Here is a 24,712-nt window from a genome sequence, read left to right as displayed (position 1 = left end):
CTGCCTGGGGACCTCAGAACCAGCCCACCTAGTGTACTAGTCTTCAGCAAAGCCTCACCACAGCCTCTACAAACAACCATGGCCTAAGCCACTGAGGAACACAAGGACAATACTGATGTTGATCACAGTCAAAGAAATTATGTGGTGACTACATTAGGCTATTGTCTTGAACCAAGCCAAAGTACACTATGCAGCCAACATTATAGATATAGCTACAGGAAAAAGTTTTTTTCTATGAAAATAATAGGAAAGCTACATCATAAAATTGGAAGAAATTACTGTTAAGCCAGATGCACAAATATTAACATAAAAACATAGGAACTAGAAAAAAAGTAAGGAATCTGACACTTTCAAAGGAAAAAAATAATTCTCCAGCAACATACCCTAAATAAAAGGAAACCTATGAAATGTCTGAATTGGAACCTATGAAAAGGAATTCAAAAGAATGATCTAAAGGAAACTCAATGACATACAAGGGAATGCAGAACATATAAAGAAATCAGGAAAACAATTCATGATCTGAATAAGAAATTCAACAAAGGAATATCATAAAACAAAGCAAAACAAAAAGAGTGGAACTAAAGAATCCTATAAAATAAAAATACTATCAAGATGTTAATAAGAGACTAGATCAAGCAGATGAAATAATTTCAGAACTTGAAGATAGGTCTCTTGAAATAACTACTCCATTTCCATGAGCATTTCAATCACTGGTATATATTCTGCTAAATGTATTCACTCACATGGTTATTGTCTGAGGACTTAATTTCCCTTAAGGTAGATCTTACACTCTAATATTGTCCTTAGCATAACAATATCAGGATTTTTTAATGTGGTAATATTGATTAGACACAATCAGACAAAACAAAAAAGAATAAAAAAGAATGAATGAAGTCTATATGACATATGGGACATCGTCAAGTGAACAAATAATACAATTTTTGAAGTTTCAGAAAAATTAGAGATGAGAAAAGTCATTAAATATCTATTTTTCTTCTATCTTCTTCCTTTTTTGTCTGAGATCAAGTTTCACTCTTGTTGCCCAGGCTGGAGTGCAATGGCATGATCTCGGCTCACCTCAACCTCCGCCTCCTAGGTTCAAATGATTCTCCTGCCTGAGTCTCCCAAGTAGCTGGGATTACAGGCATTCACCACCACGCCTGGCTAATATTGTATTTTTAGTAGAGATGAGGTTTCTCCATGTTGGTCAGCCTGGTGTCAAACTCCTGATCTCAGGTGATCTGCCTGCCTCAGCTTCCCAAAGTGCTGAGATTACAAGCATGAGCCACCGTGCCCAGCCAAAGATCTATTTTATGATAATCTCCAAACTGCTTTCCACAGTCCTTGAACTAATTTATATTCCCACCAGGGTATAAGTGTTCCCTTTTCTCTTCAACCTTACCAATATCTGTTATAGTTTATCTTTAATAATGGCCATTCTGACTTATGTGAGATGTTACCTCACTGGGGTTTTGATTTGCATTTATCTAATGATTACTGATGTTGAGCATTTTTCTTCACCTATTTGTTGGCCACATCTGTGTCTTCTTCTGAGAAGGTATCTTCATATCCTTTGCTCATATTAATTGGGCTACTTGTTTTTTTCTTGTTGATTTGCTTAAGTTCCTTATAGATTCTGAATATTAAATCTTTGTCAGATTCATAGTTTGCAAATATTTTCTCCTATTCTATAAGTTATCTGTTTACTGATAATTTATGCCCATCTTGTCTTTTTTGTTTTTGTTGCAATTGCTTTTGGAACTTAGTCATAAATTTTTTCCCAAGCTGATACCCCAAATGGTATTTCCTAGGTTTTCACTATGATTTTTATAGTTTTAGATCTTACATTTAAGTTGTAATCCATCTTGCATTAATTTTCATATAGGGTTAAAGGTAGGGGTCCAGTTTCATTCTTCAGCATATGGCGAGCCAGTTATCCTAGAACTTAGGAATACCATTCAACTCAGCAATTCCACTACTGGGTATATATTCAAAGGAAAATAAAACATTCTACCAAAAAGATACATGCACTTACATGTTTATTGCAGCACTATGCACAATAGCAAACACATTGTGTCAACCCAGATGCCCATGTATAGTGAGTGAACTGAGTAGAGAAAGTATTTGTACATATATGCCATGGAATACTGTGCAGTCATTTAAAAAAAGGAAGAAATTACATTATTTTCAGCAACATGGATGCAACTGGAGACCATTAGCCTAAGTGAATTAATACAGGAACAGAAAACTAAATACCAAATGTTTTCACTTATAAGTGGAAGCTAAGCATTGAGTACACATGGGCATAAAGATGAGAACAATAGACACTAGGACTACTAGAGAATGGAGGATATGAATGGAGGAAAGGGTTGAAAAATTACCCATCAGGTACTATGTGGGTGATAGAATCATTTGTACACCAAACCTTAGCAACATGCAATTTCCCAGTGTGGCAAACCTGCACATGTACCCCTGAGCCTAAAACAAATTTTTAAAAAAATTAATGGAACAGGTGAAAATTTCTTAATTATTGGTAGAAATATAGACATCAATATTCAAGAAGCTAAAAATTCCCAAACAGACTCAACCCAAAAAGATCTTTCCAAGGCATATTATATTATAGTCAAACTGTCAAATCAACAGAAAAAAAGAATTATATTTTTATAAAAGCAAGAGAAAAGCATAAAATCACATGTAAGGGAATTCCCAATATACAGACAGCAGATTTCTCATTAGAAGCCTTATAGGCCAGGAGAAAATGGGATGATATAGTCACATCAAAAGAAATAAAAAAAAAAGCTACTTAAAAATACATTACCTAACCATGTTATCTTTCAGAAATGAAGATGAAATAAAGTATTTCCAAGACAAGCAAAAACCAGGGGTATTCATCATAACTAGACTGACCCTATAAGAAATGTTGAACAGAGACCTACATCTGGAAACTAAAGGATAACATCTACCATCATGAGAATATATGAAAGTATAAAACTCTTTGGTAGAGGAAATACATGAGTGAGAAAGAGTAAGAAATGAAATATTATTACTAAAGATAAACAACAGATTGCAAAGATAAACAATAAGAGAGAAAGAAAGGAACAAAGGATGTAAAAAACAATCAGAAAACAATTACCAAAAATGACATGAGTAAGTTTTCATCTGTCAATTAAAAACCTTGAATGTAAATGGTTTTAATTTCCCAATTAAAAGATACACACTGGTTGAGCAGATTAACAATTTTTTTTTTTTTTGAAAAAAAGACCTGACTATACACTTCTTACAAAAACCTTACATCTGTTAAGTCCCACATAGATTGATAGTAAAGAGATGGAAAAAGAAGATATTCCATGCAAAGAGAAATAAAAATATGCAGGAATAGCTACACTTAAATCAGACAAAATCGACTTTAAGTCAAAGAACAAGAAAAAACGATTAAGTTTATTATATAATAATAGAGGAGTCAATTCAGCAAGAATACAAAATACTTTTCAAAGTATTTGAAGCTACCTACAGAGAACCCAGATATGTAAAGCAAATATCATTGGAATTAGAGAGGTATACTCTAGTACAATAATAATTAGGAACTTAAATACCTCACTTCCAGCATAGGACAGATCATTTAGACACAAATTCAACAAAGAAACAAAAGACTTAAATTTCACTGTAGACCAAATGAAGCTAACAGACATTTACGCAATATTTCATCTAACAGCTTCGGAATACAAGTTCTTCTCATTAGCACATGGGCTCTTCTCCAGGATAGAACACATGTTAGGCCACAACATGAATTTCAACAAATATTTTTAAATGGAAATTATATAACATGTCTTCTTAAACAACAATGGAATAAAACTAAAAATCAATAACAGGAGAAACCCTGGAAACTGTACAAATATTAATGCATGGAAATTAAATAGCATGCACCTTAACAACCATTGGATCAATGAAATAAGACAAAATGAATCAGAAAATTTCTTGAAACAAATGAAAATTGAAACACAAAATAACAAAATCTATGGGATACAGCAGAATCTAATTGGGACATTTAGAGCAAAATAATCTATCTTTAAAAAGTAGAAAGATTTCAAGAAAGCAATCTGACAATGCACCTCAAGGAGCTAGGAAAGCAAGAACAAACCAAACCCCACATTTGTAGAAGGAAAGAAGTAATAAAGATCAGAGTAGCACTAAACAAAACAGAGACCAAAATAATACAAAAGATTATTAACAAAAAGTGAATTTGGTTTTCTGAAATGATTTTTAAAAATTTATAATTTATAAGCTAGGCTAATAACAGAAGAGAAAAGTCACAAAATAAGAAGCAAACAGGGAGACAGTGCAACTGATAATACAGACATACAAAGGATCATTAGAAACTATTTTGAACAACTATATTCAAGCAAATTAGAAATCATAAAGGAAATGGATAAATTCCTGAATACATATAAGCCAACAAGATTGAACGAGAAAGAAATAGAAAACCTGAACAGATCAGTAAGAGGTAACAAGATTGAATTAGTAATAAAAAGTCCCCCAATAAAAGAAATGTCCAAGACAAGATGGCTTTGCTACTGAATTCTACCAACTTTCAAAGAAGAATTAATACCAATCCTTCTCAAAATATTACAAAAAAATTAAAGATGAAGAAATTCTTCTTAACTCATTATGTAAGACCAGCATTATCCTGATATCAAAACCAGAAAAAGACACAACACAAATGAAAACTATGGGCAATATTTTTGTGAATATGTAGCAAAAATTATCAACAAAATACTATCAAACCCAATCCAGCAACATATCTAAAAGATGATATACCAGGATCATTTGGCACCTATTCCAGGAATGTAAGCACAGTTCAACATATGCAAAAAAAAAAAAAAAAAAAAAAAAAAAAAAAAAAAAAAATCGATACATCACATCAACAGTATGAAGGACAAAAGCCATATGATCATCACAATTGATGCAGAATAAAAATTGATAAAATTCAACATTCTTCATGATAAAAGCTCTCAACAAATTAGGTATAGCAGGAATATACCTCAACACAATAAAGGCTATATATGACAAATTCACAGCTAACGTCATACTGAATGGAGAAAAGCAGCTGAAAGCTTTTCTTCGAAGAAGTGGAACAGAGAAAAATTGCCCACTTTCACCACTCTTATTCAATTTAGTATAGCAAACCCTAGTCAAAGGCAAGTGAACGAAATGAGGGGCATCCAAATTGGAATAAAGAAAATCAAATTGTGCCTCTTCACAAATAACATGATCTTGCATATAGAAAAACTTGATGCTCCACCAAGAAAACTCTTAGAAGTGATAAATGAATTCTGTAAAGTTTCAAGATACAAATTCACTATATAAAATAGTAGCATTGTTATACACCAATAATGAATTAGCTGAATAAGAAATCAAGAAAGCAGGGTGGAGCAATGTGGCAGAATGGAAGACTACATTATTTGTACCCCCTGCAAAAACACGAAGTATTAAGAACTAGCATATAGAAAGCACCATCACAAGAACCAAAAATCATATACGCCAATCCCAATACCTAGTTTTAAATTCGTGTCGTTGAAAGAGTCATTGAAGAGGGTCAGAGAGACAGTCTTGAATCAGAGACACCATCCCTCCACATTTATCAGCAGCCATGCAGCACAGAGAACCTGTGCACTCGGGGAAGGAAAGTGCCGTGAAGGGAGGACTTTACATTGAACTCAGTGCTGCCCTGCTATAGCAAACCCTAGACAAAAGCAAGAGAAGTTCCGAGTGCCAGCTTAACCACAGTACAATAGAACATCAGGCAAAGACATGCTGGGCTCAGCCAGTAACCAATCATGAAGGAAGCGTTTGGACCAGACCTAGCCAGAGGGGAATCCTGCATCCAATTGGTCAGAACTTGAGTTTCTCAGCAGCCTCACCACCGTGGGCCAAAACCTAGGTAAACTTGAAAGGTACTCAAGGACACAAGGACTGTAATTCCTAGGCAACTACTCGGCTGGCTCAGAGCCAGAGAACTAGCATGGCACATGACCTAGGGAGACATGAACTGGGGTTGCTAAGGAAACACTGGCACCACTCCTCCCCCAGCCCCTGGCAGTGTAGCTCACAGCAATGAAATTGTCTCCTCCTTCTGCTGAAGGGGAGGAGTGTGAAGGATAAAGAGGACTTTCTCTTGCATCTTGAATACCGGCTCAGCCACCATAGGAAAGGGCACCAGGCAGAGTCCTGAGGCCCTGGTCCGGTCCCTAGCATCCTGTACCAAAAAGAAGCCTGCTTCCTTGAAAAGAAGGACCCAGTCCTTGCAGGATTCATTACCTGCTGACTAAAAAGCCCTGGGTCCCTGAATAACTAGCAGTGATATTCAGATTGTACACCCTGGGTCTTGGGCTCTGAGTCATGCTGTCTACAGGTGTCACCCAGAACATTCCCAGCTGTGGTGGCTACGGTGGAAGGCTCCTTCTGGTTCATAAAAGCAGAGAGAAAGGTAAAGAGCACATCGTCTTGGACTTTAGCTAGCAACTCAGCGATAGTGGGGTAGAGCAACCATCAGGTTCTTGGGGTCTCCAATTCCAGACTTTAGCTCTTGGACAGCATTTCTGGAACAGCCTGGGCCAGAGAAGAGCCCATTGCCCTGAAGAGTAAGTTTCAAGCCTGGCAGAATTTACCATAAGAGCCTGACTGAAGAGCCCGTGGGCTGTAAGTGAGCATTTGGGGATGGCTTGGTGGAGCCCCCATGTGGGCCAGTGGAGGTGGTGCCCATAGGAAGAGGTTCTCCTGCCTTGAAAAAGGGGAGAGAAAAGCAGGAAGGATTTTATATTGTGGTCCAAGTGCCAGCTTAACCACAGTACAATAGAACATCAGGCAAATTTCTAAGGCTTTTGACCCACCCCAAAACCTGGCTTGCACACAGCATTACCGGACCTGCCTAGGGCCAAGTGCAGCTTGATACCCTGAGGAGAAGGACACAACATGGCTGGCTGTGCCACCTGCTGATGGTAAAGCCCTAGGGCCTTGAGTGAACATAGGTGGTTGCAAGGCAGTGGTGATAGCAGACCTTGGGCAAGACTCAGTGCTATGCTGGCTTCAGGTGTCACTCAACATAGTACCAGCATTGGTCACCACAGGGGTGGTTGCATCACCATACCCCTAGTTCCAGGTGGCTCCACACAAAAAGAACTTTTTTGTGGAGGGGAGAAAGTAAGGGAAAAGAATGAGAATCTCTGTCTAGTAGTCCAGAGAACTCTTCTAGATCTTATCCAAAACTTCCAAGGCAGTACCTCTACAAGTCTGCAAAAAACACAGCACTATTGGGCTTGGGTCCCAAGTCCCTTTGAATACCTGGAAAGTCTTCTAAAGAAGGAAGGGCAAACACAAGTTCAGACCATGAAGATTACAATTAACACATAATTATTTAGTGTCTGGACAACGACAAACATCTGCAATCATTATGATCATCCAGGAAAACATAACCTCACCAAACAAACTAAATAAGATACCAGGGACCAATCCTAGAGAAACAGAGACATATGCCCTTTCAGATAGATAATTCAAAATACCTGCTTTAAGGAAACTCAAAAAAAAAAAAAATCAAGCTAAGACAGAGAAATTATTTGGTATTTTAGCAAATAAACTTAACAAAGAGATTGAAATAATTGAAAAGAATCAAGAAGAAATTCAAGAGTTGCAAATGCAATTGACATACTTAAAAATGCATCAGAGAAACTTAATAGCAGAATTGATTCAGCAGAGGAAGGAATTTGTGAGCGTGAAGACAGGCTACTTAAAAATAATGTTCCGAAGATAAAAAAGAAGAAAAAAAGTCACATCTGTAAGATCTAGAAAATAGTATCAAAAAGGCAAATCTAAGAGCTATTGGACTTAAATAGGAGACAGGGAAAGAGAAAGTTTATTGAAAGGTGTAGTGTCACCTGGAAATGCTGGAAAACTAATGACAGACAAATACTGGTTTGAACCCCAGAAGAACTGGTACACACACACACACACACACACCCACCCACCCACCCCACATCTCCCACACACCAATTACTAATCTTGAAAATCAGGGTAGGTTGCCTCACAAAGAAAACATAAAATGCAAAGGCTATTGTTAGCCAAGTGGCATTTGATCTGGTGGCCAGCCATGAGCTCAGGGATAAGCTAGTTCTTCCACCCCCAGGACTGACATGGATTCCAGCATGATTCTCATTTGCCTCAGTCGTTTTCTGTCTTCTGTAAAGTTGGCCTTCTGTATCCACAAGTTCTGCATCCACAGATTCAACCAACCACAGATGAAAAACATTTGAAAACAATGTAACAGTATAACAAAAAATAAATTAAAAACAGTACATAATAACAACTATTTGCAGAGCATTCACATTGTATTAGGTATTACAAGTAGAGATGGTTTAAGGTGTACAGAAGGATGTGCATAGGTGATATGCAAATACTGTACCATTTTATATCAGGGACTTGAGCATCTGTGGCTTTTGGTATTCTCAGGGGTCCTGGAACTAATTCCCATAGATACCCAGGGATGACTCTATAAATTCCCTTTCAGGAAACTCAGAACTGGTCTGGAAAGGCTTTCCATCTACTGCCGTATCAAAGCAGAACTTAAAACACAATCTTTTCTATAATGTGTAGAAAATTAATCCAATCTGACAACTTATCTTTAGATATTCCAAATTCATCTGTTTATAACACTATCTAAATGGCATTATATTCCCAACTTCTCAAGAATAGGAAGTTTCCGTACCTTCAGAGGAACAGACAAAGCATGCTTTGGGTGTGAAAAAGGTTTTTAACACTTGGGGAAACCCAGTTTCTCTGGAACTTCTCTGGCATCCTTTACATCTCTGGCATTAAAAACTACCTGAAATTCTCAGCATTTCTCTCCTGCTTATAAGTGAGAACATGTGATATTTAGTTTTCTGTTCCTAAGTTAATTTGCTAAGGATAATGGCTTCCAGCTCCATCATGTTTCTGCAAAGGGCATAATCTAGTTCTTTTTTATGGTTGCATAGTATTCCATGGTGTATATGTACCACATTTTCTTTATTCAGTATATTATTGATGGGCATCTTAATACCTGAGTGATGAAATAATCTGTACAACAAACCCCCATGACATATATATATATATATATATATATATATATATATATGACATATATATAGACATATATATATATGGGTTTGTTATATAGGTAGGCACACACACAGATATATATATATCTGTGTGTGTGCCTACCTATATAACAAACCTGTGCATATACCCCCAAACTTAAAAGTTAAATCAAAATAAAACTACCTGAAATTTATAATTGTTTGAATGCTCAGACATCTGCATATAGACTTTCCCCCTCTTCAATTAGTATAACAAGTGGATGGGAAAGTTTCTACACACATAGTACGTATATTATTTTTCATGGTTGCTTTAAAGGAGTTCAAACATAATTTTGGCTACAATTTTAAATCTCAAACCTAAATTCAATGGTTTTGCTAATAATATTAGTGGCTATGATTGCTTTAATTATGTCATGTAAGTGTGATTCATTTATTTTGTGGCCTATATACTCAAAACACAACCAAAATAAAAATTATCTTTGAATGACATTATGGGACCGCAATTCAGTGCTACCCATACAAATGGAGATAATGTAGGATTTGAACTAATCCAAAGTTTTTAAATGGGCCAATTTAAATATATTGTTAGGATGCTCAGGTTTTGAAAATTATGACATAAAATACAAAGAAGAACAATTAGACAAGTTGCTACCAGGAAAAGTGTTCCTTTTTCACTTTGTAGCTCAAATCAACGTCTATGTGACATTCATGTATTTAGAGCTCTAAATCAGTGCCACACCGTGGGGGTGATGTGGGAGACTATCAGAATCACCCAGGAAGCCTTTTCAATCTATACCAGTCCTCCTCTCCCTGCAGTCCCTCCTCCCCCTGAGATTCTGTCTAAGATGTGTCTCTGAACTTGAGCAACACCATCTGTTCACTTAAAAAGAGGCATTTTTATCTCCAAAAGGGCAGGTTTCTGCACATGAGCCTCTAGCATGCATAGAAGGCAGGGAGGGGAAACCTGGAAACATATATCAATAACACAATCTTCCAACTGAATGCTGACATGTTAAAAAATAGATTTGTCTATATATTTTCTGGGTGATATATTCATCGGGTTAGCCTTTCGTGCTAATGAGATGAAAATTGCTATTTTAAATACACATATAGGTTAGTAAGCTTCATTCTGCAAGTTTTCCATAAATTTAGGCTTCATTCTTAGAAATTTTCATAAATGCAAGCATTTGTAGAATTAAGTAAAAGAATGTGGCAATCTGAGCTCAAATCAACTAGCGCTATTAAAAAAGCATGGTGAGTGAGTAATGTCAATTTTTTTTATGTTTTTTTATTGCATTTTAGGTATTAATGTCAATTTTATATCATAAGGAATATTAAAAACCATTCCGATTGTACACACATTTCCCATCATGTGAATTCCTATGATCACACGTCACATTCCCTTGACTGTTTCCCACTTTAAGAAATATTGTGAAGATTTGTAGATATTATTTTCTGCACAGAACTGACCTTCCAGGTCTCCTTTGCTGCAAGTGTTATCTTGAGTTTGTGAACATAAGGTATAAACATAAACACACACGCTGCTCACACTTTTATGTTATAATCACATAATTGAATCATTTTCTTCTGTCATGCTTTTGCCAATTTATTTGGAATATGAAATACATTGAGATTTTGAAACTCTTCATAAACGATTTCATTTTGGAGTAAAAATATTTGTATGAATGGATGTAACAGATCATTTATGACATAAAAATATTTAAAATGTTACAAATATACAGTCATGTGTATATTTGGATATATGGGGATACGTTCTGAGGAATGCATCCTTAGGCGATTTTGCTATTATGCAAACATTATACGGTGTACTTAGGCAAACCTAAATGAAATAGCCTACTACACACTTAGGCTACATGGTATAAGCCTATTGCTCCTGGACTGAAAGACTGTCCAGCATGTTACTGTACTGAATACTATAGGCAAATATAACACAATGATAAGTATTTGTGCATCTAAACAAACACTTATCACTAAAAGGTAGAGTAAAAAGAATACAATAGTATACTTGCATGGGACCACTGTTTTATATGCTGACTGTTGTTGGCTGAAACGTGATTATGCAATACACGACTATTTAATATAACAAGCCATTTATATCTGCGACATGACTAAAAGATTTCTTAACTATCTTTTACAAATAGGTACTTATTTAGTGAATTATAATAATAATTTTAAAAGGTCATATTTATTAATGTTTACCTATCCAAGCATAGATATTAGTGAAGTATGTGAATGAATTTCTTTGACCTATACAACAATATTACAAGGTAAGTACTATAAAGTGGCTATTACTATCCCAATTTATAGACAGGGACAGAGAACTTATAAGCAGTTCACGAACTTTCTATGGTGACAAAGTTAGTAAGGGACAGAGCAGGAATTAGAAGTTAGGAGGCATTTTTGCTTCAGAGTTCATGCTCTGAAACACTCAATCAGTGGCTCATCCTCCTGTTGAGCTCTCTAGCTCTGAAGCACGTGATTACTGCCCATGCCCTTGACTTCTACCGGCATGGAGATCAAGAAAGTTACTGTGGCTTTTGAACAGTGTTGCCTCCCATGTCCTTTTCCACTAAGGGCTTTTTGGATGTCTCTGACACAAAATTGCCTTCAGATGCTCAGAATGCAGAATAACTTCCTTTATAAAAATTGTTTTCCAGGGCACACCATGTTGATATCAGGAAATCTCCTCCTCACAATACACAGAGTTTTCTTTAACTTAACTGGGCGTTTCTATAATTCCCTCTCTCTTAAATACACCCCATGGACAGCAATGAAAACAAAGACTTGACTTCTTTGCTCTTGGGAGCAAGGTACTTTGCTACTTTGCGTTGGAGTGGGTGATCACGGTTTAAAAATTACAATACAATAAAATCCTCTTTGAGAAGCTAGCTAAAAGTATAGAATAGTAACATATGTAAGCAAGCAGGCAAATCATTGCAAGACATTTATTTTTTAAAATATCTAACTTATAATATTTTCATAAATTAGAGTTTGATTGCCACTGAATTCTGCTCCATAATGCCTGGCTGGTTTCGGCTAGTGGGGTAGTGGCCCTTGTGGTGGATTATCCGAACCATTGCTTCCTCACTATTTAATTTCATCTCACTCTTTGGGGACTTGTATTTCACACAATTCTGTTTAAAATACCTCTGGAAAATGCCCCCTCGAATAGTTGTACTCCTTCTTTTTTTCTCTATATTTTATATTTGTTTTCCTCCACGTGATGATAAAAATTTGCTTCCATTTTTACTTTCTTTGTTCTTTTATTTGTTAACGTACCACAAACAAACAATTATGATCAACATAAAGCTAGTTAGCATTAGTGCAACACCTATGTTAAAGAAAAAAAAATCCTTCTATTTCCAATTTAAATTAGACATGAAACAAAAGGAACAGCTTTATAATTTGGAATTGTTGGAAATAACGTGAAATAAACTTACAAATCTCCTTGAAAACTATACACTTTATTCCTCATTCTTCTTTATTTTTACTACAAGTACAAAGATTAAATGCTTTTGCTTTTGGTTTTATTTAACTATAAGCTATATTTGGATTGGATTACATATGCTGTAATAGCATTGTTTTCCATATAATGGCAGATGATTAACAAGAGTGTGTGGGCTGAATTCCAAAACCGTAATTTATGGCATGTTTCTGCAGGATAAAGCACAACACATTTCCAACAATAGAGTTATAAGTATGTATAGAAAAAAAAATTTGAAGGTAAATATTTCTAATTGTAATAATTGATTTAAACTACATATTACAAAATATTCTTATTTATTTTTTATTTTACTTTAAGTTATTTATTCACTTTAAAAGATTTGTTGATTACCTTCTCTGTTCCAGGTAGAGTTTTAAGGACTTTGAAAAACAAATAATTTGGCTATATATCCAAAATGTTGGTCAGTCATTACAGTATTTCTGGAATAAACTATTTCAAGTTCCAGTAAACACCGGTAGTCCTAAGAAATTAATGTGTCCCACTTATCCTTTAAATCTTATTTTTAATTCTTTAATGCCGTTAATTAAGTTGAAGGTAGCTTATTGTTACAAGTAGTTTTTCAGGGTTACATAGTTTATTCTTAATTATATCATGAATATTTAATAACACAAATTTTTCATCCTGTGTTCTGGTAGTAGTAACCACCATCCCAACTGGGCATCTTGTATATATTTCCTTCACTCATTTTCTGCTTACTGCTACTTACATTCATGCTCTGTCTGCTTCTCATCTTGATTATTAGAATACACACCTAAATGGACATGCCATGATTTTTCTTTCCACTTTAGTTTACTTTGCACATTGCTGCAAGAAATGGTCATGATACTACCTCATTGCCCAGAGACCTTTGGCCACTTCCTAGTCTATGCATAATGTGGGACAGACTTCCTAGCAAACCATGAAACACCTTTCAAAAATTAAAGCAATTTTCCTTTCCAAATTTTCCTCCCAGCATTTGCCTGCATCCAGATGAATTCAAGTTCAGATCCCAAGCTCACACTAATTTGGTGTAGGCAAGTTAACCCAAATAAACCTGCTTCCTCATGCTTAAAGTGAGGATAACAATGATACCTCCTTTATATAGTATTGTTGTGTGTGTTAAAAGAATATTTATCTCTATACAAAACAAGGTGTATGATTAATGAATGTTCAAAAATGTTCACAACTATAATTTATATAATGATAATGATAAGAGCATTAAGCATGATGCTTTCTGGGCTTCAAACTAAGCCACTCAGTATTTGCTATTCCTATGCTCCTTTTGCTCACCTTGGCTCCTGCTCTTTCTTCAACCTGAAGTACCCTCCCCAATTCAGCAAAAACAAATTCCATTTATCCTTCAAGGCCTGGGTCTAATGTGCTATCATTTAAGATTTCACTGATGCTTCAATGGGAAGTAAGTGTCCTGTCTTCTCATGTCCCGTAGTGATGTTTCCATATTTCTCTCACTGCACTTTTCAGAGTCGGCCTATTTAGTTCTCTAGTCTGTCTGATTTTCTACCAGCTTAGTAGTACTATTAGGGAGATTGTCATTTGATTTATCTTGAGCTTAATCTGAGGACATTGTTTCTCACACTTGGCACATTAGATACCTCTTGCTGCAGCAGTGCTGCACAAAAAATCAACCCTGAACTCGGTTGCTAAACACAAGTATGTTGTTTTTTTTTTCTTGCTCATGGGTCATTGGCTCTGATGCAACTCAGGCTCTGGGCTCCAGACTGCGGCACAAGGCTCCAGCCTGCCCATCTCTCCATGTGTCTCTTATTCACCTTAGTTTGGTGGTTACCTAGAAAATGTTCTAATGTCTTATGACTAATGGTGAGAACACATGAAAATGAGTAGATGTATGCAATGGGAGCAACTGGCACACCATAGCACCTCCCCAAGATCATTGTCCAAAGCAAGTCTCATGGCTAAGCCACCATCAGACAGGAAGCCGATCTGACCCACAGTGCAGTGAGTGGTCCTGCCAGGCAAAGTGCAAAGGAAATAATTGCATAATCTATTAACTGGGAAGGAGTAAAGAATAGAGAATAGTGCAACCTATCATCCTCTGTTCATTGTAGAACTGCTTTTTTAAGGACAGGAGTTTCCTGTAATGATCTTTGGAAAAGCAGGTCTGAAGCAGTGAGGAATCATTGAATAAGGTTTTAGGACATGAAAACGACAGGTTTTACATTTTAGAAGGTAATTCTTGGGGGGTGTAGAGAGCATGGATTAGAATGTGAGGGTAAATAATTATGATACCTCTGGGTAACAAATATATTGTGAGGCTGTAGGGCTGGTGATAATGGGATAGATCCTATAGCCCTTTATGTAGTGAAATTGGATGGACTTATGAAATAGTAATTGAATATTAGGTGATGTGGGCTAAGGAGGGAGATGCGGAGAATAGCTCCAAAGATTATACGAGGCTGGTATCGTTCATGTATAGAAAACCACATCACTAATACTATTCTTCAGGTGATTATGTAAATTAAGTACAATAGACAATGTAGAATGTATCTTACCATGATAACATCTTCAGTATAGACATTTCACAAAGCACTTTCACACATCTTTTATATTCACAGCAACTGTGTGCATTCATATTTTTTCCGTTTCTTATAACAAATAAAGTGCAAAGAACTTATGGGGATATTTGAGCAAATAACTTAAGATAAATGGAGACCTGAATTCATGTTTCCTGATCCAGAGTCTTCCCACCATTCCATTATGCATTTTATTTCTTCTATCTGTAAAATGAGAAAAAGAACCGTGGTCTAACTTGGCAGATAAATTTAAAATAAAATGAGATATTAGAAAAGCTGTGGTAAGCAATAATTATGATCTCTATCTCCAGTAATACTCTTCTAAATTAGATGTTCTGTTATTTTCCTCATAGTTTTTATTGACCTTTTCATTGTTTTCTCCCTCTTATAGCAGTTATAACATGCTACACCAATGCAGAAATCACACTGGATTTTATTTATCTCTTTATTTCTTTTTTTTTGATTTTCTTCTTTCCTACTATTCCTTCATCCCCTGCATTCTTTCTTCTTTTCCCCCTTTCTTTTTTCTCCCTCTTTCCCATTATCCTTCCTTAATTTTGGCTTTCTTTTTTATAAATATTGTTTATACAATCCAACTATAACTCCATGAAACTACCTCGATGCTACATATTTTCCAAACCTTCAATAAATACACTTTAGTGAACTGAATAATGGAGTCCTTTCTATCTTTCTATTTCCCATTGTGATAGAAAACACACTCACCCCTCCCCTATTCTGGAGACTTCAGAGGCTGAGGCAGGAGGATCACTTGAGGCCAAGAGTTCAAGGCTGTCATGCCCTATAATTGCACCTGTGCATAGTCAGTTCTTCAGCCTGGGCAACATAGCAAGACTGTATCTCTACAAAAAGGAAGAAGGAGAAGAAGAAGAAGGTGAAGGAGAAGAAGAAAGCACTTTCCTTCCTTTTCTCCTTTTATTTTCTCAGCCAACAATAGAACTATTTTTCCTTTACCTATAGTTCTCCAACTATACCCTGAAATGTCCTGTCTTAATGTCTTTTTTTCTGCGCCTTCCATTTGTTCCTCCTCTCCAACAAAGTTGTGTCCAACGCAGATGATCTGGCAAACAAGCACAACACCCTTCTCGTTACCCACCACTCGCGATTGGTCTTAGGGGGTCATTTGACAGACCATCAAGGAAATAGAAACTACTTGGTGGACTGAGGGCTTCCAGAAAAGTTATTTGGAAGACATCTGGGCCAGCTGCAGCCCTTCAGGCCTGTTCCATCTTCTTCTGCCTGAAAAATGAAACATGACTTCTAGAAGTGGAAAAGCTACCAAGCAACTGTGAGAATGAAAGCTGTACATTCTGGAGCACGGAGCCACGCCACAAAAAGACCATAACTGGGCTTCCACAGTGGCCATGTACTGCATACTCTTAGGTTCCTTGCCGTTAGCAATAAATACATCCATTGTGTGAAGCATAGTATTGCTGATACGCAAGTATGTGTCTTACATTTAGGTAATCTTCTTCCCAGGGTCTCATAGTTAAAAATGTCTTATATCCTTATATTTCCACAACATTTTTGTCTTTATTTAAAATCCTTTTGTTTATTTATTTATATTCTGTTAGACTGTGAGCCATTGCTGCATAAGGACTATACCTCACATATATATTTTTTCCTCCGTGGATCCTAGAGTGGAACCACAATATAATAGAGGGAAGTGAAAGTTTTCTGAATTGAATCAAATTGGACTCAATTCTTCCAGTCAGTTAATGGAAAAGCAATCTACAAGGGGCTGGCTGCTCTTCGGCTCTTCTTAACCAATGCTCTTCTTTTGCTACAGTGATGTGTTATGGCACAAAAGCCTGGAGAACTCACCCGGCCTCATATATCACAGATTAGGGATCTGTTATTTTGCCTGCCCTACATCCATTCTCGTTGGCATCTATTTTTTTTGTATTAATCATTTTCCCGTGTATCCTTTTGGGCAACCCTTTATTCCCATTTTCAATCCAAGTTTCCAGTTGGCAAATATTGGCACATGACCCAGGCCTTGCCATTCCGTATATGCCAAACATCTGGCCATGGTAATTGCCTCAGTTATGAGTATGTGGCCCAAGATAGCCAAACTTGTGGCCATAATTCTGTATTTATTCTTTGCCATTTGGAAATGAGTATGCTTTGTGATGAGATTGATAATGATAAAGACAATGTAAACCTGGAGCTGCCAGGAATCCCAGGATGGAGATTGTAAGTCTGTGAATGAAACCAAAACAGAGGAGAGCATAACCAGGTGATATTTAAGTTCATGGATCTAGGACATTATCCCTCAAATCAGACTGTCACTAGTAAATACTAACTGTGTGTGACCTTGGGCAAAGTTACTTAAGCACTCTGTTTCCTCATTTATGAAATGGATACAATAATGGCACTTTCTTTCCGTTATGATGATTAAATGAGATAGCACATGTAAAGAGCTTAGAAAGTCCCTGACACACAGTAAAGGATGGTAAATGGAATCCATTATTAATATGGATATTTCTCATCCATGGTTTTTGAGTTATGTACAGCGATAAATTATCTTTTTGCTTCAGCTGGTTTGAGTTGGGTTTCTTTCACTTGCAACCAAATGGGTCTTATCTAATACAATTAATAAAAAGCATAAAGCCCTAGAGAGTTTTGGTTTATGACAAGTTAAATCTCTTTCTCTGGGCTAAGGCAGCGCAGGAAGATTGAATCAACTGAATCTAGACCATCTGGCTCTCCTTAGTTTATGTCTATCAGTAACATTACGTGAGGCCTCTGCACTCCCAACTCTTAGGGAAGGAATTTTCCTTATCAGCATCATATTTATTCACTAAAATCTTCTTTCTCCTATGCTTCCAGTTAATCCAGTTAATAATATCCCTAGTATGAAGATTTATTTTAAAAATTACAAGAAAAATATGGAAAGTGAGGAATCAAACATATAAGGAGAAAGATAAAAGAAACTTTCCATAATTAAAATATATGTTCAGTTGTTTATGATTTAAGCTTTAAACTGGAAACGTTTCCATACCAGTTCCGAGTAAATGATATTATGACCAAGCAGCCTACATGCTAAATAGCATACTTTTCTTGGTGTAGATTTCTGGAGGGATATGCAGGGGATTTGCATGCTTAATTCCCATTAGCACCTGTCACTGGGATTTATTATCCCAGAGTTAATTCTCCACTCACTGCAGCCAAGAAAAAGAAAGCCCTTGTATATGGATTTAAATGAAGCTTTTCATTTTTCAAGATGAGATGAATTTCATGTCTATCCCTTAAACACCTGCAGTATTCCAACCCTAAAAAGTCATATTCCAACACATTTTGGGGGAAATTTTGTCAACACTTGATTTTATTCAACAACTAGAAAAACCAAATCATAATTTGATAACTTCGGAGGGTGAAGAGAGGAAGAAAGTGTAATGAAGGACTTGGCTCAATTTTAAATCCATTGGCTCTTATTCTGTCCATTCAATATTCAATAAGTATTTATTGTTCACCTATTATGTACCAGATATTGTTCCAGGTTCTGGGTATAGAGCACTAAATGTATTCGAAAAAAATTCCTCCCCTTGAGAAGCATACATTTTATTGGAGAGCATATATATATATATATGCACACATATGTGTACTTGTATAAAGTAGGTGTTATATGGAAAATCAAAGCAGGTAGATGCCATTTAGGATTATATATTGTTGCTATTTTAGGTAACTAGGTCAGGGAAAACCTCCCTAAGCAGTGTCATTTGAACCCAGATCTCAGTGACATTAGTAAGCCTATGTTCAGGAGCCTATAAAACACTGCGTTATTTCTCTCATGAGGAAAAAAATGTGATGATCAACGAAAGTAGGCAGGATGTTAATCCACAAGGCAAGTTCCATCTGTACCTGTAGATAGCAGGAAACTTGCCTGCTGCGTAAAGCTGATCTGTTGCTGGTGTTTTTCCTGTCCTTGGTCTCATGCTCTCACTCTCCTCTCCCTTTTCCACCTCATCTCTCTATACCACTTCTCAAACCATTCTCCTGCCCTCTTTAGGCTGAATTTCAGTATTTAACTCCTTTTCCTCTTTTAATCTCTTATTCCTTCTTTTAAGCAACTAATTGCGTGTAGTATCTGTCACTGAGTAACTCAATGCCCCAAACAGGAGTAGGCGACAATTTCAACCTTCTTTAGCTGTGCTAGACTTTAAGGACTCTTTCTGTTGAGCTTTTCTGGCAGGAAATCAATCAATATTGATTGAGTACCATCTATATATCAGTTTCAGTTTAGGAGCCGTGGACAAAGGCAGAATCTCTGTCTTAAAAGAGTTAAATTCTAGTTTAAGAAGGCAGGCAATAAAATTGTAAATAAACAACTTTTGTACGTTGTTGATGTGATGGCGAGTGTATGTGGCAATTTCTTAGTATTTAAGCTGTTGCCCTTCTTAGTAAAATTGTACATATAAATGTAATAGTAATCCCTTCTCGTGAAGTGATTCTCAAAGTAATTGACAAGTTATTAGTGGTCTCACTACACCATAGAATATGGTAGCCACTGGCCACATGTGACCATTTAAATTAACATTAAATAAAAGTTTCCAATTCACACTAGCCACACTACAAGTAGCCACATGTATCTGACAGCTACCACCTCAGAAAGCACAGATATGAACATGTTCTTCACTGCAGAAATTTCTGTTGAACGCAATAGTCTAGATAGCATAAGGCTAACGGGAATTTTTCATCAATGGTAAGAACAGTGGTTAACAATTTTGGTGTCAGGCATTTTACATGAGTTTAACTTACATAATCCTCAAAACCCCTATGAGATACTTCCTACTACTACCCATCTTACAAATTAGGGAAGAGACGCACCTAGCTTTAAAGTTCAATATCGGTCAAGTAGTAAGAAATGGTAAGAACTGAAGGCAGACAGTCTGGTGCCAGCACCTACCCTCTTCTCAAATATCATGATGTCTTGGAATGGAGAAGATGAAAAGAGTGAAGAAGAGTTTTGTGTGGCAGAGAGAGCCTCCATAGAAATAAGAAGTGGCCAGTTTTGTCAATGTCTTTGGCAAATACCACCTTTTTGGATATTTCTGATTCATCCAAGACAGGTTTATTGCCTAGATGGGGCTGTGCAGGCAGAATCACGGAATGCTAGAACTTAAGAGAACTTTGAAACTATCAAATAAAATATTTCACAAATGAAGAAACTGAGACATTCACAGGTTACCTGACTTACCCAGGGTCATAGAGTAGTGATGACCACAGCCAAATTTAGACTGCAAGTTTCCTGCACATACACATGCGTATGTGTGTGCGTGTGTGTTTACACACGGCCCCCTTGGCACCAAGGACATAAAATTCCCTGATGTATTATTTGCTAGTTTAAAGATATACTAATCTTGGGAAGTGGTTTTCTTCTTCCCAAAATGCTATGTGTTGACTTTTTAATAAATTCACTTTCTTTTTGTCTAGTCTTTTTCTTTTACCCACCCAATCTTGCATTCCTCCTTTATCATGACAACAGGGCTTCACGACCCAGTTACATAGACAAATTTTTCCTGTCGAAAGGTAAAGAAATTCATAGCAGCTCGAGTTCTTACACGCACTACTAGAAATTTGAAAAACATATTATAGGCTCCACCATCACTTTGCGTATCTACGAATTTTGTTGTGCATTTTTTTTCTAAGAGTGTTTCTCCCTGTATTGCCTCACCACCCTTGCCAGCCACCAAGATGCACGCAAAGAAAGCACTGTTGCCGAATGAGTTTTCATCGAGCTTTTAGTTTCTGTTCCACTGCAAAGGAGTCACATGCGCTCAGAACATAAAGCAGTCTAACTGGCGCTGACAACCCCAAGGCAGCACCGGGCTGGGGCACTGCAGAAGCTTCTTGCCTTCCTCCCCAACCAAGCAGGACTTCAGTTCGAGCCCGCACCCGGCTTCATCAACCGCAAAGTACAGCGAGTCCAGTCCCAGGGAATCCGGCTCAGGCTTTGCTGGCGCTGTGAGGAAGGTGGCAGGCAGCAGGCTGAGCTCCACTGGCCACAGCCAAGTGGCCCGGGCGCGCCCTGTGCACTCCCGGCGTCCGGGTCTGGCGCACCGCGGGAGGCAGGCGCGCTGCCACTCTCTGCCGCCGCTTCTTTCCCTGGTCTCTCTCGCCTCGGCTTCAGCGGGCAAACCCACAGCCGGTCTCCACCTTCCGCCCTGGGCGCTGATCTCCCTCCAATCCTTGCTTACATAAGGCGGGCGGGCGTGCTCCACAGCCGGTTACTCCCCAGCGGAGTTGGGCTGCGCCCTCTACGCCTCCTTGGCGAGCTCCTTTGCGTACCCGTGCGCCCTACTCTACGATGTGACCCTCCTCGGCTACCCAGCAGCGACAGCCCGGGCATCTCTCTGCCTGCGTGAGAACACTGAGATTGGAGACCAGAGCGCCTGACGGTGCACAAGCTTCCTCCCTCCGTTCCCTCCTCCTCCCACTTCCCCCCCACCCCCGCTTCAACCCCCACCCCCACCCTCACCCCCACCCCCACCCCCACTCCCAGTGCCTGTGTGTGTTCCTCACAGGCGAGGGGACCCGGAGAGCAGTCCAGACTCAGCGCGCGGTGGAGCAGCGGCTGCTCCTACTGCTGGGGGGAGCAGCGGAGGTGGCTGCCTAGCGCCTCCCTGGACTTCCCAAGTGGGGGCAGAGCAGTCGCTCGCGGGAGACGTCAGTTAGAAGGCATTGGGAAAGAGGGACCTTCAAACTCCTCCTCGGCGTCTCCTCTCCTCCCCCTTTGGCCCCTGCCCTTGAAGAAAGTGGAGTGTGGCGCTTGGTTGTCGTTATTTCTTCGGACTGCTTCGCGGTGCACGGATTCAGCTGCTGCCCAGTGGGGCTTTCCGCTGTTTGCGCATCTCTCTCTTCCCCCCCTTCCCCGGCACACCTCTGTCTACGATGAGGAAAGGTCTGCGGGCGACAGCGGCCCGCTGCGGACTGGGACTGGGATACGTGCTGCAAATGCTCGTGCTACCTGCCCTGGCCCTGCTCAGCGCCAGTGGCACTGGCTCCGCCGCCCAAGGTAAGGGGGTCCGCCAGGCTCCGCGGCCACCTCCCTTCGCTTCTTCCTTCCCTCCTTCCTCTCCTCCTCCCCAGTTCTCCTGACTTCCTCAATTTGCCTCGTTGCTCTCAACTGGAAACCACTCTAAATTCCACTTTCTCAACTAGTCAAGAAGCTATTATTATTATTATCATTTATGTTTAACCTATCTTCCGAGATGGGCACGGATGGATCAGGGACGAACGGGGTGTGTACACGCGTCTGATCCGTCTCCATACATTTGGGTGCCTGGGGTGTCTTGTGCCCTTTCAGCTCCGCACGCGCACGTTGTTGCATATTGTACACACAGAGATTTGGAGAGACTCTCGGTGCCGGTCGCTGTGTGCCATGCCATAGTGCACCCCGAAGCGCATGAAGCGCAGAGGTTCCCCGCAGGGTGCCAAGGCTGGGGTTGCAGGATCTTCACTGAGTCTCTGTGCAGCACACCAGACCCCGAAGGGCTCTCTGCTAAGGAAATGTGTCCATTACTGCCAAGGAGGCTAAAGCGCCGGTCCCCCTCGCCTGCTGCTTGAGGGGCTGTAGATAATACACAGCCCACCCGAATCTTCGTACCCGGCCGGAGGCAGGCCCGGGGTGTGCATGCCTCTGTACTCATACATACCCCTCTTCGTGTTTGCCTCCCACCAGGGGACGTAGAAAAGACAATCCCAGAGCTCTGGGGGACCCAGCTGGTTGTTCAAGCCAAATCCGAAACTCCTCGGCGTAACGGACTAGTTTATAACTCTGATGTTTTAATTTAATGCCTGTGAGCGTTAACATAAGTGACCAGGGCCTTGGGCGAAGCCGGGATGGGAAGAGTGTGGCCGGGAGTTGGGAATGGGTAAGGAAGGAGGAGAGGCACCTGGCTCCCTTCTCGTCCCCCTAGTTTGAAGTAGTAGCAGCAGCTCCCAGCCTTCCAAGCCTAAGAAGCTGACTGGAAGGGAGCGGAGAAGAACCAAGGCTGCCCCCTCTGAGGTCTTTCTCAGGTCACCTGGGCCCCAAAACTTCTGGCCAAGCCCAGCTCCTACTTGGGTCTCTTCTTTGCCCAGCTCAGTGGTGATAGCTGGCTCAGGCGAGGCAGCTCAGCTTTTCCTGGAAGAGGAGAGGGTTTAGGAAGCTTATGAAGCTTTCAGAGGCGATTCAGGGATTCTCTCCCCAATCTCCGTTACTCTTTCTTCCAAATTTGGAGAGTCGGGGGCGGCTCTGGGGTAGCCCCAACTCCCCAGGCGATGTTCAGACGCCCTAGGGTTTCCGGACAGCAATCCCTGGGATCTTAGAGAGGCGCTGGGGTTGAGGGTGTTGGAAGTGAAGGGGAGTGCCTAGCATAGGCGAGTGTGGTCTAGGTGGGGAGGTAAGTGATTAGCAAGGCTTTGTGAATTAGAAATAGCTTCTTCGGAAGTAAATTTTCCTGCTGCCCTGCTAAGTGGCCATGCTCATAAATCCTTCCTTCCCTTCTCGCCAGATGCCTCCCACCCCCAAGGTTCTGCTCTGGTTTTCTTATACACACCTCCAGAGTTCATCTGTCTGTCCATTTAAAAAGGAATCGCCAGCGAGGATGATAACTTGTAGATTTCCTAAAATTGATAAGAAGTTCTCAGGACGCTAGCCAAGGATGCTTAGAGGGGGTTGTTTGGAAGCTTAAGTGAACAACCTGATGAATAGTCCTGGAATCGACCGTGTGACTCCCTGTGGAATTTGCCTGCTGTTACTGGGCACACAAAGGACTGCGCTGTGGGGGTGGGTGGTGGGAGATGGGGACAGGACGCAGTGAGAGAACTTTTTGGGAAAAGGACAAATTAAAGTCCCCAAAGATATCAAACAGGAGATAGGATTCCTGCTAAGAGCTTACAATAACCAAATTAAAAAGACTGGGTAGAAAAAGGATCAATAAAGATAATCAAACAGGAGATTGTAAATGGATTAATATTGAAAGAAGAAGGGAGAAGAGATTAAAAGGAAAAGATCCTTAGGATAGACTGTTTTACTCTTGTACTTTTTATAGACTAGGCAAGTTGAAAACTGGGGACTGACTCTCATCTTAAGTGGAAAAAGAAAATGTACTATGTTGGGTGTGTGCGTTTCAGTGCAGTTCTTGTCCATTTCGTTTATTTAGTTCCTTCAGTTCTTGATTAGTAAAATTTTTGTTTGAATCTTATGGTCTGTAAAATGCACTATTCTACCACTTTTATCTTTGTTATCCTCCATGCTCCAGGCATACCAGCTCTTCCTGTGTTGTCTGTTAGGTATTAAAGGAAGGAGAAAGCACCCGAACTCCGCTATCAGCTACTATCGTCATCATTGCAGTGCATTACCCCAGCCTGTTTATCTTGAGCCACTATTAACACTTTCCTCACAGAATCACACATTTTGTAAATGATCTGATGGTCAGACTCCCTTTTCCTACTTATTTTTCTTCTTTCTCTTTTCCTTGGACTAGGACACTAGCCCATAACCTCAAGGTATGATTTCCTTGTGG

General features: G+C 39.2%; 1 protein-coding gene and 1 long non-coding RNA gene across 3 annotated transcripts in view; one reads left to right on the top strand and one right to left on the bottom strand.

The window, feature by feature from the left end:
• Positions 1–20,926: 20,926 nt before the first annotated feature.
• LOC120363641 (uncharacterized) lies at positions 20,927–21,804 on the bottom strand. The gene is made up of 2 exons (XR_005579113.2): positions 21,726–21,804; positions 20,927–21,560 (listed from the first exon to the last, which is right to left on the bottom strand). It is a non-coding gene; the product is annotated as an uncharacterized LOC120363641 (long non-coding RNA).
• Positions 21,805–22,094: 290 nt separating this feature from the next.
• The window catches only part of UNC5C (unc-5 netrin receptor C), a 393,542-nt gene continuing 390,924 nt past the window's right edge, over positions 22,095–24,712 (top strand). For both annotated transcript variants that reach the window (XM_003929536.4, XM_010340136.3), the window contains exon 1: positions 22,095–22,218. In XM_003929536.4, coding sequence (XP_003929585.1) covers positions 22,095–22,218 — 124 coding nt within the window. The remainder of the gene's footprint in view (positions 22,219–24,712) is intronic.

This window comes from Saimiri boliviensis, chromosome 3, assembly GCF_048565385.1.
Source record: "Saimiri boliviensis isolate mSaiBol1 chromosome 3, mSaiBol1.pri, whole genome shotgun sequence".
In the NCBI taxonomy this organism is placed as follows: domain Eukaryota; kingdom Metazoa; phylum Chordata; class Mammalia; order Primates; family Cebidae; genus Saimiri; species Saimiri boliviensis.
This window is presented reverse-complemented; position numbering and strand designations above follow the sequence as displayed.